This window comes from Mustelus asterias, chromosome 6 (assembly GCF_964213995.1).
Source record: "Mustelus asterias chromosome 6, sMusAst1.hap1.1, whole genome shotgun sequence".
Taxonomy (NCBI): domain Eukaryota; kingdom Metazoa; phylum Chordata; class Chondrichthyes; order Carcharhiniformes; family Triakidae; genus Mustelus; species Mustelus asterias.
In genome coordinates, this window is record NC_135806.1 from 98608910 (window position 1) to 98627938 (window position 19029).

The 19029-nt window shown below is 43.4% G+C and overlaps 1 protein-coding gene across 1 annotated transcript in view; it reads right to left on the bottom strand.

Annotated features, from left to right (window-relative positions):
- The window catches only part of adgrv1 (adhesion G protein-coupled receptor V1), a 504809-nt gene that overhangs the window by 196958 nt on the left and 288822 nt on the right, over positions 1-19029 (bottom strand). The window contains exons 77-79 of the mRNA XM_078213879.1: positions 17679-18086; positions 13070-13254; positions 1019-1271 (exon numbers count right to left, since the gene is read on the bottom strand). Of these exons, the coding sequence (XP_078070005.1) occupies positions 1019-1271; positions 13070-13254; positions 17679-18086 (846 nt within the window). The remainder of the gene's footprint in view (positions 1-1018; positions 1272-13069; positions 13255-17678; positions 18087-19029) is intronic.

The window sequence follows — 19029 nt, forward strand, 5'->3', positions numbered from 1 at the left end:
GTGCTGGGCCCAGTTAAGTAGGGAGGGTACGGGGAGGTCAGTGACGACAGAAGTGGAGTTGTCTTGAGGCAGCCAATGCCAATGGGGAGGGTTCTCCCCTCTGTTGGCCACAGAGTGCTTGATTAGGAGGAATCTCTCCCAAGGGTGCGGGGAGGCTGCCAGAGTTGTAAAGTACCAGCATCAGCAGGAAGAGGCCTTTAAAAGGTCACTTAATTGACTCAATTGGCCTTTGGATTGCGGGCTGCCCGCCACTGTTAAAATGCCATAGTGGCAGGAGGATAACAACATTACCTGCGTTCCCTTGCCATTTGATGTTTCTCACTGCTTCCCAGCCTGCCCCTAGAGGGCTGGTAAAATTCAGCCCAGGTAAAAAGGTGCACCACTGAGTAATGCTCAGGTTAACTCAACTGAAAGTAATATCAGTTCAACAATGAAATAAAAGTCTTTTAACACCATTACCAACCAATGACAATCATTCAGAAACTGTCACCAAGCACTGTTTCAGTTATTCATGAAATTGTCTTCAAAACCGTCTTTATCTGAAAATTATTAACATAATCAATTATTTATAGAATTTTATCATTTTTTGCCCCTTATTCAGGTGAACAAACGCAAGTGGAATTCAAGGAGAAACAAAGATCTCAGGTGGAATTCTCTGACCTTGCCCATGCCTGTCCCACTGCCAGTGAGAATGGAGAATTTGGCACTCGGCCAACACTCCTTCCACTGCAGTGGCATGTGCAAATCCCAGCCACGGACGAGGCTGGAAGTGTCTGACACTCAAGTGTGGCCGGAAAACTATTTATGTCACGGGCTGCACATCCTTTCCAGACCAGAAGAAAACTAAGATTGCTCTGTTCAACTGAAGTCAATGAAAAAAAATATTTAAACCATATTTGATACCATCAAACACCAACTTCACTCCCATTATTTCAATCTGTTCATCTCATTCTGAGTCATCAATAATTTTATGCATAACTATTTTTAAAGAAGCATTTTTAGAGAACATTCGTCCTACTTTATTGTTGAGTGCGATTCCTTTTACACTGGTTTGAAACCATTGTTGGCTGCTGTACTCTGTGAATTGCACATGTCGACAGCTTCCATCTCCCGTGGTAAGCGAGGATGTAGGAGGTACTTCCAGCAGCCGTTCAGGAACTTGCAGGGAATCACCATTCTTCCCTTCAAACTTGTGTCCATTGATTTGTTGGGGATACCAGTGATATGATTTAATAGTGAGGTGCTGGCAGGTATCAAGAACTGTTTTGCCCCTGTAGAATTGGGAAAATAAAAGTTACAATAAGTTTGCTGGTGATAATTCCAAACCCTAGGATAGATATCTCAGATAAACCAAAAAATAAATTTAGTTCATGTGATCAGTTTGGACCAATGCTCATCTTTCCCCAGTTCAATCTTAGATAATCTTGTTGTTATCAAATGAAAGATGCTGGTACAAATTTTTATCCCGAGTCAGAGAAACTGACGAGCAAAGTTGGTATCAGTCAACTAAGTTAAGGCAGCTTGGAGAGCTCACTGAACTGGAACATCGGGCAAAGGTTAAGGCAGAACTTTGCAGTGGGAAACATGGTGGTCAGGCCCACTTAATCATGGGAAAGGTCCAGCATCAGTCTCCCAGCAGCAGTAAAACTAAGCGGGAGGGCTGAAAATTCTGACGTGGTATCCCGGTCCACAGTGATGGCGCGGGCGGGAGAGAGAGAGAGAGGGAGGAAGAGGGCGTCAATTAGGCTCTATTACGAGGCCATTGACACCCATTAACCCTGAGCCCATCACAATTTGTTTATGGGTCAAGGATAAAATAGGGGCCACTTTCCTGTGCTCTCACATGGTCGCCCAACAAACTCTGCTAGCTCTGCCAGCAACCTCCCAGGATGAGGGCCTTGGTGGGGGGATGGGTGAGGAGCCCTTCCTGCCCTTGCCTCCAAACTCCTTCCTGCCCTCGCTCACCTTTTGACCAGGGGCCCACAATGATCCTAGGCATCTGGTGGGTGCAGTGCCAACCAGCAGCCACAGCTCCCACTGGCAGCACTGATGAGCTGCTGGCCTCTGAGTGACTGGCAGCTCTTAGCAGGTGAGACCCCGGTCTCTGGGAACCTTAATAGCAGGGCAAGCCCATCAGTGGCTACTTAAGTGCGTGAAGGGCATTTGGTTCCATCGGGCCTCCCCCACAGAACTTATAGAGGTTCCCTGCCAGTTCTCCGATCTCATGGTAGGCGTGAGTCCTGTAGGCTCGACAAAATGCCGGCCATTGAGCCATCTAGGATTGTTGAGGAAGAATTTGCTAGGCCAATCCTTCTCGTGGACTGTATTTTATTACACAAATAACAGGTTGTAGAACAGGGGCGGCACGGTAGCACAGTGGTGGGGCAGCACGGTAGCACAGTGGTGGGGCGGCACGGTAGCACAGTTGTTAGCACTGCTGCTTCACAGCTCCAGGGACCTGGGTTCGAATCCCGGCTTGGGTCACTGTCTGTGTGGAGTTTGCACATTCTCCTCGTGTCTGCGTGGGTTTTCTCCGGGTGCTCCGGTTTCCTCCCACAGTCCAAAGATGTGCGGGTTAGGTTGATTGGCCATGCTAAAATTGCCCCTCAGTGTCCTGGGATGCATAGCTTAGAGGGATTAGTGGGTAAAATATGTAGGGATATGGGGGTAGGGCCTGGGTGGGATTGTGGTCGGTGCAGACTCGATGGGCCAAATGGCCTCTTTCTGTGCTGTAGGGTTTCTATGATTCTATGATTTCTATGATTCTATGAACAGACATGATGACAACCGCGGGGAAAATAATGGAGGCAAGTCCAGCTACAATCAGATTCAAATAAAAGCAACATTTTGAGCTACTTTATAACTACTGAATTTTACTTGACTAATTAACTTCCAAATAAATATCTAAAGTATTTTCTGTAAAAGCTTTGCTATTGATAAATGAGGTTTCAAAGTTTTTTTCCTGTCTGAAGTTCAAAGACCTTGCGGTGATTCCAAACTGAACATTTGAACTAAGGCCACTCAACCACTCCCTAAATATTTACATTTTCAACAAATTCATTTCTAAATATAAGTGACTAAATTAAACAGTGATCCAGAAATACTGAGAGGAGTTTTAACTTCCAAAATGAGTCATTTAGCACGTGAAAATTTAATAAACTTTAAGCCCAAATCCAAACCAACCATATCTGTGTTTAAGGTGGGTTGATAAGAGGGATTGGCAAATAATCCATTCTCAGAAGACAGGTTGGTTTTATTTAATTATTATAATGAGGCTTTCACTTAGCAAATTTTGAGATGATTTCAATACTTTGGGCAAGAAATTTGATCTCTGCAGCTAGTACTACACACACTGGTCTAAGCCGACCTGAGGCTCAAGCTAATTAGACAATCAGACCTCATTTGAATGGATAGGTTTTGCTGTGGGTATGAAACAGGTATCCAGATGCAGCCTGCTGAACAGAGCCTGACACATTTCAGCATTTAACCTACGCTGAGTCCTCTAACACTGGTAGCTCCAGCACTCAAACGTCTTCACTCCCAAAATTCCCATCATTTTTCTCTTTACTATCTCTGAGGGCCCATTTAAATATAGAATCCCTCCTCACTGTTCCTGACCAGAAATTGTGGGTGGGACTGACAATGAGTGAATTCAGCATTGAGGAAGTTGTAATGGTCACAGGGTGCTAAAATAGGCACAGCATTTACATGTTTGTTAGGTTTCTTACAGGTTGCGTTAGCTAGACAACTGAAACGTGTTTCACTCAAAATGACATTCATGTTTTAGAACCTAGACACCTTGTATAGTAATTTGCGATACAAAATTGGATTCCATGTGTCTGATTCCATGAAAGATAAAGATTGAAGGTACATTTTAATTTGAAGTACATCTTTTTGGCAGAAGGATATAAATATGGAGGAGGCAGCGTCTCACTGATCAAGTGCAAAGGCAACCTTGTGCCAGTATTTGAATACTCTATGCATAACCACAAGTGTTAGAAACACAGGAAAAATTTTAATATGGGTGAGCACATGTTTAGAGGTGGGTTGAAACCCTGGAAACACGTGAGTGCATCAGAAAAGTGACTGAATGACTTCTGTATTTCACTCCAGTACATTAGGCTGCATGTGTGCAATCCCCCCAGGGTGGTGGGCTGTCACTTTCAATACTTATTGTTCAGTTAGAGCAATATTAAAGCATATGCAACTGAACTTGGGTCGTACCAATGGCTTCCCCGGCTGCCTGGAACCTGCCAGTGAAAGCAAGGCAAAAACACAGCAACAACCGAAGGGAACGATGAGGTGACAGGGAAATAGACCAAGACATGCAGATTATCATCGTGCCTCCTGACACTCATTGGTCAGGAAACCTGGAAATTATATATTAATTCAGGCGGCGTTTTAAAAGAAACACTGACAGATACACTTCACAGTCTTCCAGATTTTCTCCTTCTTGGACTACTCCTCTGCCCTCGTGTCTGAACATTAAAATCAGGTTCTTAACTTAGTCAGTAGCAGACCAAACTTGTTCACTAACACATGACTGGAAACACTGGACCAGCACAAATCACAAGGTCCCATTAAATAGCCATGCAACAACAACAGAAGTAGACAGTAGAAGTTCAAGATGACATAGACAAATTGGTGGAATAGGCAGACAAGTGGCAGATAAAATTTAATGCAGAGAAGTGTAAAATGATTCATTTTGTTTGAAACAGGCCATGGAAAATAAAGGTAGAATTATAAAGGGAGTAAAAGGGCAGAAGGACCTGCCTATATATGTGCATAAGTCATTGAAGGGGGCAGGACAGATTGAGAGCTTGGTTCATGTTTCTACAAGTGGGGGATCAGAATATTGAATTTGATGATCAACCATGATCATAATGAATGGCGGAGCAGGCTTGAAGGGCCGAATGGCCTTCTCTTGCTTCTAGTTTCTATGTCTCTATGTTTCAATAAAGCAAAGTGTGTCTTGAGTTTTCATAATAGGGGAATAGAGTACAAAAACAACGAGGTTATGTTAAACTTATGTGCAGTCCTGGATGCCACACTTTAGGAAAGATGCAAAGGCAATAGAGGGAGTGAAGAAAAGATTCACAGAAGTGTTTCCAGGGATGAGGACCTTCAGTTGCAGATAGATTGGAGAAGTTGGCACTGTTTTCGTTGGCGCAGACAGGGTTGAGAGGAGACTTCACAGAGGTATTCAAGATCACGAGGAGCCTAAACAGATCGGGGAAAGTGGACACAATTTTAAGGTAATTAGCAAAAGAAGCAATGGTGACATGAGGAAAAACTATTTCACGCAGCGAATGGTTGGGAGCTGGAATGTACTGCCTGCGAGTGGGGTGGAGGCAGGTCAATTAAGGCATGTAAAAAGGAACTGGGTTATTGTCTGAAAAGGAAAAATGAGCAGGGCTAAGGGGAGAAGGCTGGGGAACGACACAAGGTAAATTGCTCCTTCTGAGAGCCAGCACTGACATGATAGGCCGAATGGCCCCCTTTGACTTGTATCCATTCTGTGATTCTCTGACAATCAAATGAATTTCCATGCAATTACCACCGAACCTTTGAAAACGATATTTGAAACTGTAGCTCACAGAAAATAGTTACATGTCCAGATATACAATTAAGACTCAGTGTAACAAGTGGCATCGATGTATGTTCAATCAGGTACTGAATAGTTACTATTCCCAAACTTGACAAAGAATGCTGTATTCAGCATAACAGTAAGAGTTGTACTAATATTTGCTGAACATCTTGAACTAAAATTAATCAGAGCATGACCTCAGTTACATAATATTTACTGTTTTACTTTCGAGGCTGCAATGTGAACCTAATTTCCACTATGTAAACTTCTACCCTGTAACACCATGTCAGACTCTTCCAATCAGTTTGTCATCCGTGTCACATCACTGAAACAACACGAACCAAAGTGGCAAATTACATCTCATAGAGTCATAGAGGTTTACAACATGGAAACAGGCCCTTTGGCCCAACTTGTCCATGCCACCCCTTTTTTTTAAACCCCTCAGCTAGTCCCAATTGCCCGCGTTTGGCCCATATCCCTTTTACCCATGTAACTGTCTGAACACATTTTAAAAGAAAAAATTGTACCCGCCTTTGCTACTACCTCTGGCAGCTTGTTCCAGCCTCTGTGAGAAAAAATTGCCCCTCTGGACCATTTTGTATCTCTCCCCTCTCACATTAAACCTATGCCCTCTAGTTTTAGACTCCCCTACCTTTTGGAAAAGATATTGACTATCTAGCTGATCTATGCCCCTCATTATTTTATGGACCTCTATAAGATCACTCCTAAGCCTCCCACACTACAGAGAAAAAAGTCCCAGTCTATCCGACCTCTTCTTATAACTCAAACCATCAAGCTCCAGCAGCATCCTTGTAAATCTTTTCTGCTCTCTTTCTAGTTTAATAATATCCTTTCAATAATAGGGTGACCAGAACAGTACACAGTATTCCAAGTGTGGCCTTACCAATGTCTTGTACAACTTCAACAAGATGTCCTAACTCCTGCGTTCAATGTTCTGACCAATGAAACCAAGCATGCCGAATACCTTCTTCACCATTCTGTCCACCTGTGACTCCACTTTCAAGGAGCTATGAACCTGTACCCCTAGATCTCTTTGTTCTATAACTCTCCCCAACGCCCAACCAGTAACTGAGTAAGTCCTGCCCTGGTTCGATCTACCAAAACGCACCATCTCGCATTTATCCAAATTAAACTCCATCTGCCATTCGTCAGCCCACTGGCCCAATTGATCAGGATCCCGTTGCAATCCGAGATAACTTTCTTCACTGCCCACTACGCCACCAATCTTGGTGTCATTTGCAAACTTACTAACCATGCCTACTAAATTCCCAATCAAATCATTAATATAAATGACAAATAACAGTGGACCCAGCACCAATCCCTGAGGCACATCACTGGTCACAGGCCTCCAGTTTGAAAAACAACCCTCTACAACCACCCTGTTTTCTGTCCTCAAGCCAATTTTATATCCATTTGGCTACCTCACCCTGGATTACTTGAGATTTAACCTTATGCAACAACCTACCATGTGGTACCTTGTCAAAGGCCTTGCTGAAGTCCATGTAGACAACATCAACTGCACTGCCCTCATCTACCTTCTTGGTTACGCCTTCAAAAAACTCAGTCAAATTTGTGAGACGTGATTTTCCACTCACAAAGCCGTGCTGACTGTCCCTAATCAGTACTTGCGTCTCTAAGTGCCTGTAGATCCTGTCTCTCAAAATACCTTCTAACAATTTACCCACCACAGATGTGAGGGCTCACCGGCCTGTAGTTCCCAGGCTTTTCCCTGCAGCCTGTTTTAAACAAAGGCACAACATTTGCCACCCTCCAACCTTCAGGCACCACACCCGTGACTATTGATAATATCTCGGCTAGGGGACCCGCAATTTCCTCCCTAGTCTCCCACAATGTCCTGGGATACACTTCATCAGGTCCTGGGGATTTATCTACCTTGATGCGCTTTAAGACTTCCAGCACCTCCTTCTCTGTAATATGTACACTCCTCAAGACACCACTATTTATTTCCCCAAGTTCCTTAACATCCATGCTTTTCTCAACAGTGAAAACTGATGAGAAATATTTATTTAGGATCTCACCCATCTCTTGTGGATCCACACATAGATTATCTTGTTGATCCTTAAGACGCCCTACTCTCTCTCTTGTTACTCTTTTGCCCTTTATGGATTTGTAGAAGCTCTTTGGATTCTCCTTTGCCTTATCTGCCAAAACAATCTCGTGTCCCCTTGATGTCCCCATACAACATAATGTATTATCCCTCCCTAACCTCTCTGCAGCCTTTGCAGTGATCAACCGCACCATCCTTCATCAGTGTTTTTCTTCAGTTCAGTTCGGTCCGATTTCCCTTGTTTGGTTTCTTATCCTTTTCTTCAAATATGTGCTCTCCCTTAATAACTTTGGCCACAAATAGGAGAGTAGTTTCCACATGTCATAAAGTCATGCTGTTATGCACAGTACAGCACAGGTGGAAACCATTCAGCCCCTTGAGTTCATGCCAGCTCTCTTTGGATCAATCCAGTCAGTCCCATTCCCCCACTCCATTTCCACAGCTCTGCAAGTTTATTTCTTTCTGGTGCCCCATTGCTCTTACTTTTCCCAATATCTTTGTAAAATCACAGGAAAAAATCTGCTTGTCTGCCCCAACTTTGGTGATAGAACAAGCTTTCAACTTGATGGTAACAGATGATCATTGACTAGCACAGCACAGCGTTTGAATCCCTATATAAATAAATTGTAGGCACTGTTTTCTCAAGCAACTTTAAGCAAATTAACACACAAAGGGTTTGAGCACATTGAGACATTCTAATGTGAAGCACTGAAAAGGTGTAAAGTAAATGGGTGGAATTTTACAAAAACAATTCTCAGTGCTGAACGAGTGTGAAAACAGGAGGGAATTTCTGGGTGAGCTCCCAGCCGCAATCGCATGGCACTTAGTTAACAAAAAGGCCTGATGCGATGGGGGAGTTCAACCTTGTCAGTAAAGCCAGCTGCGAAGCTCTTGCGGTGCCATTGCGCAGGTGCCCCAATCTCCCAGTGTACTGGGAGATCTCCTGTCACCCACCACCACTCCCCACTCCCACCCCCGACATCAGGACCCACTGCCAATCACTCCCTGGGTTGGTCTCTGCCCCCCACTTGCCCATGACCCCCACACCCCGGATATCACCCCCACACCAATCGCCACCCCTTGGAGACTTCTCCCCACACCCGATCACGATGCCTGCAGAGTTCCCCCCAGCCCCGCGATCGTCACCCCAGTGATCAAACCCCCCTGCAGATTTCTCCCCTTCCCTGACCCCCCTACAGAGCTCCCCCTCCCCGCTGCCACCCTGGTTCCACCCCTTTTCAGGCCCTACCCCCTTGACACTGCCCCTGGGTGCTTGTTGGGCACTGTCAGGCATGTTGGGCACTGTCACTGCCCAAAAGGTACTGCCCGACCCTGCTCCCGGCCACCTGGGGGCTTCTTTGGCCTCTGGTCCCACCGGCAAGGCCATCACATCTGGTCTCCATTGGTGGGATCCATACGATAGTCCGGGACTCACTAATGACGTGCTAAGCATATCTTGCATATTTAAATTGACTTTGCGCCCTTTCTGGGCTCGAAGGCGATTTTGCTGGTAAATCAGCGCCGGTAACATCACGACAGGTGAGAAACCAGGCACGATCCTGATTTTTGCCTCTCGTGATATCTTACTGGCTCGCCTCACTGATTGACTGGCGGGACGAGCTGGTAAAATTGTGCCAAGTGGCTTTTAATAAAGAAATCAAATTACACAGCTCACAAGAGATCCTGCCATGCTAGGAGGGTTGAATAAACATTCTGGTCTGTTGAACTGCATCAAATTTGAGACTGAAATCTTGCTGTTTGAAACCAGCTAGACTGCCATTTCACTCTGAATTTCTAATATGATCAAGCCATCCCAAAGGGAACCTTCACTTTTTTGGTAATTGGCACTTTGAAACCTTTACTGGAAATGTTTTAGCCGTTCGTCATTATTTCCATAATGTGTACTTCAAGTAATAGCAATGAAGAAATGTGACCATCTGCTTCTCTTCCCTAGCAACAAACAAACAAGTTAGATCATTCAGGCTGGATTTCACTTGTACAACTTGAAGGCCCAGATTTTTGTCACAGTGGAGAGTCTCTCCACTCTGGCAAAAATCCCAGAAATGGCTGAAATCTCTAAGCTTGCCCTGAATCCGGCATTTCCTGCCTTCATAGGGGCGGGACTGGAGCTGGGCCAGGATTTTTCACTGTGTGAATTCCAGCTGCATGAATCCTGGACTGTACAGATTAGACCAGGTAAGAGGACACATGAAATTGGTGGATTTGTTGGGTAGTCAGGCCCTTTAGAGAGGTAAAATACCACTTTGGACCAGGTCCCAGGACACTTTTGGGAGAATTAAGGCAACCTTTGCAATTGTTAGAATTAAACATGATTATACACATTTACACACAAGCTCATTGGGTAGAATTTTAAGGATGGTGAGTAATTGGCACTCCCTATCCTGCGAGTTGGCACTTGCTGTGCAGCCACCGTTGCGTTGATTGGCAGTGGGTGGTATTTCCATCTGCCCTTGGAAGGAAGTCCTGCCAGTGAGAGCTGTCAGTCAAATTGATTGGTGGACAGCTCTTCAACCTGGCCAGGCACAGCACTGCAGTGGCCACAAGTCCCAGGACTTTCGAAATGTTAAGTCCTGGGGAGGGAGGGTACAGGAACGCTCAGGGGGTGATGGGGGGGTGGGGGCGGCGGGGTGTGCCCCAACTTTGAGGGGTCCTTTTGAGGCACCCTCCCACCTTCCCACTAAAACTGGGGAAAGGTTTTATTATCACTCTCCCACCCTGCCCTCACCTGCTAGCCTAAAAGTTGAGGCTGGGTAGAAAAGGCTCTTAAGCGGCCATTAAGGGTCTTAATAGGTGAACGGATGGGTTTCCCGCCCACGGCTCTGACTCAAGCGTGAAATTGCATCAGGGTTTGGGAAGGTCCCCAGAAGAATGCTCCCTCCGCCTCAGAATCCACCTTATAGGGAGCATAAAATTCTGCCTATTGGAACTGTAAAGCTGTCAAGGGACTATTTGTGTCAAGGAACTGTCCAGGAAGTGTCAAAATACAGGTGAGTTGTTATGGCGGTGGTAAGGACAAAATATGGTGGGTAGGGAGTGCATAGGTTGGCATGAGTTGGTACTAAGTTCAAATGAAGGGTATGGAGTGCCATGAGGGTGATAGAGGGGTATGGGGTGTGACGGGCCATGAGGCGGTGGGGGTGGTTGGTCGAGGGGGATTTTTTCCTTCATTTATGGGATGTGGGCGTTGCTGGAGGGGCCAGTGTTTATTGACCAACCCTAATTGCCCTTAAGAAGGGGGTGTTGAGTTGCCTTCTTGAACTCCTGCTGTCCATGTGGTGTAGGTACATGCACAGTGCTGTTAGAGAGGCTGCTCCAGGATTTTGACCCAGCAACAGCGAAGGATGGTTTAGTATGGGCTTTGGGGGGACCAGGGAGCTGTATGGGGGGTACGGGTTGGCTTGGGATGGATGGGGCATAGGGAGTGTTAATGTGGGGCGGGAGGGATTTTTTTTTGTTTCTTTTTTTATTTAATTAAACACAGTGCTGGAGCACTGAGGCAGACCTTGCACCCAGCCTGACCCTGCACCTGGTAGCCTCCACACTCATTCCAGGGTCACTCAACACCTATTTACCTCTCCTCAACTGAAAATCTGAATTGGGGGCACATATTTTCAAAGATTGGCTTTGCTGAGTCAAGATGTCTCCCAACACTGCACACCCGACCTGGGGACTGAAACATAGTCCTAGACATTTGGAAAATTCTGAGAGTGCTTCTGATGCATGTGGTAGGCCAATACATCATTTAAATTGTATTGTATTAACTGCTTTTACTTCTTTCATACGAATGAATGTAAGCTGGTTGTGATGGGAATCCTATAGCGGAGTTTGTCTCATGACAGTAAAAAGATGGAGCCGTGGAGAAGAGTTTTGAACTGAAGATGTTGCTGTTGATTGATTTATGCTGATTTCTTGTAACTGGATCGCAACTATAAATGACTATTTGATTCTTGGTTCGAGGCTGGTGAACCACTAGTTGGGGCACAGGGGTCAGTCTGTACTATGGTTCGTATTGAAGGCATTCACCGGAATTCTACCACTCCACCATGGAATCGGAGCAGGTGACGAGTGGACCACAGAAAAAGCCATTGACCTCGGGCGGGAATTTCCAGACCGAGCCATAAAATCCTGCCTGGTGTCTGAAAGTCCAAGAATCTTCATCTGATTTTCTTGCGAGTGAGAGAGTGAAGTACACTACAGCTGAATAACTGTCTTTTTCTCCCTAACAGTCACCAACAAAGAGGATTGCACAATGGTTAAATTATGATTTCTAGGGAACTTAATAAAGCTTTTTTTTGGATGCGGTGCCAATCCAATTTCATCATGAAGTCACTATTGTCCCAATTCCAATTCAGTCTTTTAAAATAAAAAAAGTCTCTTTTGTTAAGAGGTGTGACAAAATTGGGTCTTTTTGCAATTTTTAAGAGCACATTTATTCTGAGGAAAAAAGCAATAATGAGGTTCAATGAAGGTTGCAAGATTTAAAATTGTTACAATTTCACAACTTCTGCATAAAATTTTACATAACTACTTTTACAAAGATTTTAGAGGAAATTTCGATTTCAGCAGAGGCACAAAATGGGTTCAGTGTAATAATTCAAAATACCTTCAAAAGGAAGGAAGATTGAGTGGGTGTTTAATGGCAGTCTACTACCACACCCTTTGCACTTACACCAAATTTGATTTCGACCTCTAAGCATTCTAAAATTACTATTGATAAAATATGGATCTTTAAATCAAAATGTTGACGTTTTTTGTCACTTCCATGCTAAATCATTTTCTGCACTGTACTCCTGTTGAACTAAGAAAAATACTTTGCGTTTTAGTCAAATGATTTATAAAGGAAAAAAAAACAAAGTCCTGTAGCAAATGGCTATTTCATTTTGTGGAGATTTGAGTCTGTTTGTAAACCAAAACCAAAAGAAGAAAAAAAGGAATCACTTCATTGCCACAAGCAAATAGGAAAATAGCTGAATGTGTTGCTGATTTTCCAGTTTTCATGGTCCCAAAAATCATCCCATTTTCCATTAACAACATTTTACTGTCAACACAATGCCTGGTCTGTCACAGCTTGAAATTAGAATATGTTTGTACTTAGCTATGGCCCTGGCATAACATTCCTATTCCAAGATGGAAAATAGGGTTACATTCTTTCTCCATTTATTTAAAGAATGCTTTGAACTAAAAAGCTACTTACAACTCCTCAATATCTCTGGGCCTGGTTTATGATACTTTTCCTTTGTTGTCATTTACTGAAAGCTACTAATATATTCAGCACTCAAAGCATTATTTTCAATCCCTGGATGGGTGTAAATAATCGTTGCTGCTTTTATTCACTAATTCTGTACAATCTCAATAATCTTCAATAATTTTACCTCTGACCAGGTGATCCACACTCTACATCAGTGAGCAGTGAGAAAGCAAATGTCTCGGTCACTTCAGCCAGCTGACTGAATCCTTTAGTGTCCTTGCGTGTGGGGTCGAGTAGTGCGCAAAGATTATGATAAAGTAGTTCTCTAGTGGTGTCACTGATTGGCCTCTTCTCTCCCTCTTGTATCACCTATTGGACCATGAACAAATTAACCTATTAAATTCATACTCAAGGTAACAAATTGTAACTGAAAAAAATATTGTTGGACAGGATCTTATTTATTTACCTTTGTGGCCATACAGTGCAAAGCACATAAGCACGGTATTAAAAACAAGAACAACAACAACATCAGACAATACATACATAAAAATCATACTGCGTTACTGAGAATTCTTCTAAAAGTCACTGGGCATGATTTTACCAGCTTTCCATGCCACACTCCTGCTGCAGCGAAGTGGGAGAATTTGGTGTCCAGCTAAATCTCCGTTCACTGCAGCAGAATGGGAAAATCCCGTCGGCGTGAACGGCTGAAACATATCAGCCACTAGAGTTTCAGCATTCGCAACAAAAGCAGACAAAGCATTTCAAGTATCAACAATTCTATGTGAAAAGAAATTGCGAATACCAAGACGTGAATCAAATTTCTGCCGTTTATAATGATGATCAAGAAAAATACTGTAATTGCGAGTCAACAACTTGTCAGGCTTAAAGCTAGTAAGGCCATGTATCAAGTTATAAAATTCAACTAAATCAAAAATCAGTCTTCTCTTCGCTAAAGATTGTAATCCAAGAATTCTTAAGCACTCTTAAAACAAAGAACAAAGAAAATTACAGCACAGGAGCAGGCCCTTCAGCCTTCCAAGCCTGCACTGACCATGCTGCCCGACTGAACTAAAACCCCCTACCCTTCCAGGGACCATATCCCTCCATTTCCATCCTATTCATGTATTTGTCAAGGCGCCCCTTAAAACTCACTATCGTATCTGCTTCCACTACCTCCCCCTGGCAGCGAGTTCCAGGCACCCATCACCCTCTGTGTAAAAAACCTGCCTCTTACATCTCCTTTAAACTTGCCCCTTGCACCTTAAACCTGTGCCCCGAGTAATTGACTCTTCCACCCTGGGAAAAAGCTTCTGACTATCCACTCTGTCCATGCCTCTCATAATTTTATAGACTTCTTTCAGGTCGCCCTTCAACCTCTATCATTCCAGTGAAAACAAACCAAGTTTCTCCAACCTCTCTTCATAGCTAATGCCCTCCATACCAGGCAACATCCTGGTAAATCTTTTCTGTACCCTCTCCAAAGCCTCCACATCCTTCTGGTAGTGTGGTGACCAGAATTGAACACTATATTCCAAGTGCAGCCTAACTAAGGTTTTATAAAGTTGCAACATGACTTGCCAATTTTTAACGCCCTGGCCAATGCCTTCTTGCCTACCTTCTCCACCTGCGTTGCTACTTTCAGTGACCTGTGTACCTGTACACACAGATCCCTCTGTCTACCATTTCTCTTAAGGGTTCTGTCATTTACTGTATATTTCCTCTCTGTATTAAACCTTTCAAAATGCATTACGTCACATTTGTCCAGATTAAACTCCATCTGCCATTTCTCCGCCCAAGTCTCTAACCGATCTATATCCCACTGTGTCCTCTGATGGTTCTCATTACTACCCTCAAATCCACCAACCTTTGCGTTGTCCGCAAATGTACTAATCAAACCAGTTACATTTTCCTCCAAATCATTTATGTATATTACAAACAACAAAGGTCCCAGCACTGATCCCTGAAGAACGCCATTTGTCAAAGCCCTCCATTCAGAAACCCAGCTTTCCACTGCTACTCTCTGGCTTCTATGACCGTACAGGTGTGTACAGGTACAGGTCTATGACCGAGCCAGCTTTGTATCCACCTTGCCAGCTCACCTCTGATCCCATGCAACTTCACCTTCTGCACCAGTCTGCCATGAGGGACCTTGTCAAAGGCCTCACTGAAGTCCATGTAGACAACATCCACTGCCCTACCTTCATCAATCATCTTCGTCACTTCCTCGAAAAACTCAATCAAGTTCGTGAGACACGACCTCCCCTTCACAAAACCATGTTGCCTCTCTCTAATACGTCCACTTATTTCCAAGTGGGAATAAATTCCGTCTTGAAGAATCCTCTCCGATAATTTCCCTACCACTGATGTAAGGCTCACCAGTCTGTAATTACCTGGATTATTCTTGCTACCTTTCTTAAACAAAGGAACAACATTGGCTATTCTCCAATCCTCTGGGACCTCCCCTGTGGCCAGTGAGGATACAAAGATTTCTCTCAAGGTCCCAGCAATTTCTTCCCTTGCCTTTCTCAGTATTTTGGGGTATATCCCATCAGACCTTGGGGAATTGTCTACCTTAAATGTTTCTCAAGTACCCCAATACCTCCTCCTTTTTGATCTCAATATGACTCAAACTATTTACACACCCTTACCCAGACTCATCATCCACCAAGTCCTTCTCTTCGGCGAATACTGATGCAAAGTACTCATTTAATACCTCGCCCCTTTCCTCTCGCTCTACACATAGATTCCCTCCCCTGTCCTTGAGTGGGCCAACCCTTTCCCTGGCTACCCTCTTGCTCTGTATAAAAAGCCCTGGGATTTTCCTTTGCTGGCCAATGCTCTCTCATGACCCCTTTTAGCCCTCCTTACTCCTTGCTTAAGTTTCTTTCTACTTTCCTTGTATTCCACACTTGCTTCGTTGTTCCCAGCCTCCTGGCCTTGACAAATGCTTCCTTTTTCTTTTTGACTTGGCTCACAATATCTCTCGTTATCCAAGGTTCCCACAACTTGCCATGCTTATCCTTTATCTTTACAGGAATGTGCCGGTTCTGAATCCCTATCAACTTACACTTGAAAGCCTCCCACATGCCAGATGTTGATTTGCCCTCAAACATCTGCCCCCAATCTACATTCTTCAGTTCCTGCCTAATATTGTTGTAACTAGCCTTCCCCCAATTTAGCACCTTAACTTGAGGACTACACTTATCTATATCCATCAGTACCTTAAAGCTTACTGAGTTGTGGTCACTGTTCCCGAACTGCTCCCCTACTGAAACGTTGACCACCTGGCCGGGCTCATTCCCCAATACCAGGTCCAGCATGGCCCCTTCCCGAGTTGGACTATCTACATACTGGATGTTCCTTACAAACTCTGCCCCATCCCCGCCCCTAGCACTAAGTGAGTCCCAGTCGATATAGGGGAAATTAAAATCTCCCACCACAACAACCTTGTTACTTTTACACCTTGCCAAAATCTGCCTACATATCTATTCCTCTATCTCCCGCTGGCAGTTGGGCGGCCTATAGTAAACCCCCAACATTGTGACTACACCTTTCTTATTCCTGAGCTCTACCCATATTGCCTCACTGTATGAGCCCACCGAGGTGTCCTCCCACAGTACAGCTGTGATATTCTCCTTAACCAGTCGTGCAACTCGTCCACCCCTTTTACATCCCCCTCTATCTTGCCTGAAACATCTGGATCCTGGAATGTTAAGCTCATAAACTATTCCCTTCATGCCTTCCATTTCCCTGGCAACATGTCTTTGCACTCTTTCTGTGAGCTGTATATCTCTTTGAAAGTGTGGATTCCAAACTGTGGATGCATACTCCAGATGTAGGAGAACCAGCTGGTTATAGAGTTTTAAGATAAATGCTGACATCCTTATTCAAAAAGGGTGCATTCAGCACTCATGAAACATTTTCTGCCCATTGAACTCCCTGAGCCATATGATTCATAAACTTCAGTCACACCCAAATCCTTTTCAATAGTTGAATGTGCTGAAGGCTGGCCATCGAAGTGGTAATGTGAATTAGGATTACTGTGGCTGAAATTGAAAACTGAACACTTTTCCACATTACAGGTAAGCTGCCACTCATTGGACCACTGGACCAGAGTTCTTGTTCCAAGTATGTCAGGCAAAGTGGCAATTCTAAAAGAAGTTCCACAGTGCAAAAGGCCTAGGCGTCGGAGTTCAGCAAGTGCAGGTGGAGAATGCCTGAAGGGTCCATGGTCTCAAGAGAGCACTTGTTGTCCAGGGCCAAGCAGTGGAAAATAGGGTATTTCTCTCCCACAAATTTCTTTCAAACAGAAAATGCCTACTATCTAGAAAATCACAATGAGTTACATGATATTACTAGGAATTAAACAGTTCTCATTTGGCTCATCGTTAATGACTAAAATTGCTTCAAGCTGAGCCTTATCAATGTAAATTTCCTCTCATTCCACCACCCACCCCAGAGTGCACTGGACATTAGCACGGCATCCTCGATAAGTGGAATCAAGTGGAACTAGTTTCTACTCAATTTGCTATTCAGTTACAGTCATCTATGTCTTATTATGCAAAACTAAAAATTAATGTGTATGATTCTAAGTTATTCTAATTTCTTTTCTGTAATGAACATAATTATTACACTTTCAAAGCAAGCAAATTGAGTTATATTGTTGACCCAGATTTACTTTGTAATAAGAAAATGCTAGATATTTTTAAAATCTCTTTATAATTTTATGTATATGCATTATGGTATCAAAGTCAGATGAAATACATGCTTGTCTTGAATTGCAAACTTACCTTTTCAAACACGTTTATTACTGCACTGAGCTGTTCTCCTGTAGCTTCAATATTAATCTTGTTTTGCAGTTTCTGAAGAATCTGATTTATTAAGTCATCATCGAGGGGTTGGTATAACTGATCAACCAAACCCCAGAGGAACTGAGAAGTGGCGTCTGTGACTATTGTGATGTTTGCTGTGCTGTAATCCTTATCCAGCTGAGTTCCTGCAGTTGGATTGTAGAGCACTACTTGAAATCGCTTGGGCAACGGATTCGAAGATGCCTGCTCTGGAGTAAGGATAAGGTCCAGTGCAACGCTTGACTGCCCTGGTTGGAAAGTTAAAATGCCTTCTGACTTCACAAAATCCATTCCTGCTATAGCTGGCATTACTATAGTTTGGCCAACCAGCTCAGCCTTTCTTAATTCCTATAAAATACAAATTAATTCAAAATAAGGACATATATTTACTCCAAGTCAAGTAAATAACCAAATATTGATCGTGCTGTTGTGTTTCACACCAATGTGAATTTATTTTTAATGCATATAATTATTTCATTGCAAAAGTTTTTATTGAAGCAAATTATTTGCAGAGAAATTAAGAATATGTAAATCCATGATAACAGAAACATAAAAAGGTGCAGAATTCTCTGAAATAAGAATGGCATCTGGATAATGCACACCATCATTCATATGGAAATTTCCTAACAATTTGTGGAGAACTGATGTCCCTTGACTTGTAAATCACCACAAATTGCCAGCCAATTGCATGTTCTCCCCCTATTTGCGTGGGTTTCCTCCCACACACCAAAGATGAGCGGGTTAAATTGATTGGCCATGCTCAATTGCCTCTTAATGTCAGAGGGACTAGCAGGGTAAATGAATAGTGTTATGAGGATAGGGCCTGGGTAGGATTGTTGGCGGTGCAGCTCAAATGGGCTGAATGACTTCTTTCTGCACTGTAGGACATTCAATATAAACCTGCACAGAAAATTAAGTCTAGTAATTAATAACATAAGTAGCCATTAATGATGCAATAATTGTTAATGACAGCCAATTAGTTTCTCTCATCTGGAAACGGAACAGTTAAACATGCAAAATCTCACATTCTTTCATGTAATGAATTCTTGTTGGAAGATCTTAAAAACATCAATTTTTTTACTTTACCTTTGTCTCTCTTTTAATGCACCCAATATTTCCCTCACTTTATTTCTATTTCTGTATCTGCTTGGACATTGAATTCACCCACTTTAATCCATCCTCCTTCTCAGTCCTTCCTCTCTTTATTTCTCAATTCTTAAATCTCATTATAGTTCCAGAGGGGGAGATGTTCAACAACATTACAAATAAATTAATTGGTCAAAAAATCTGG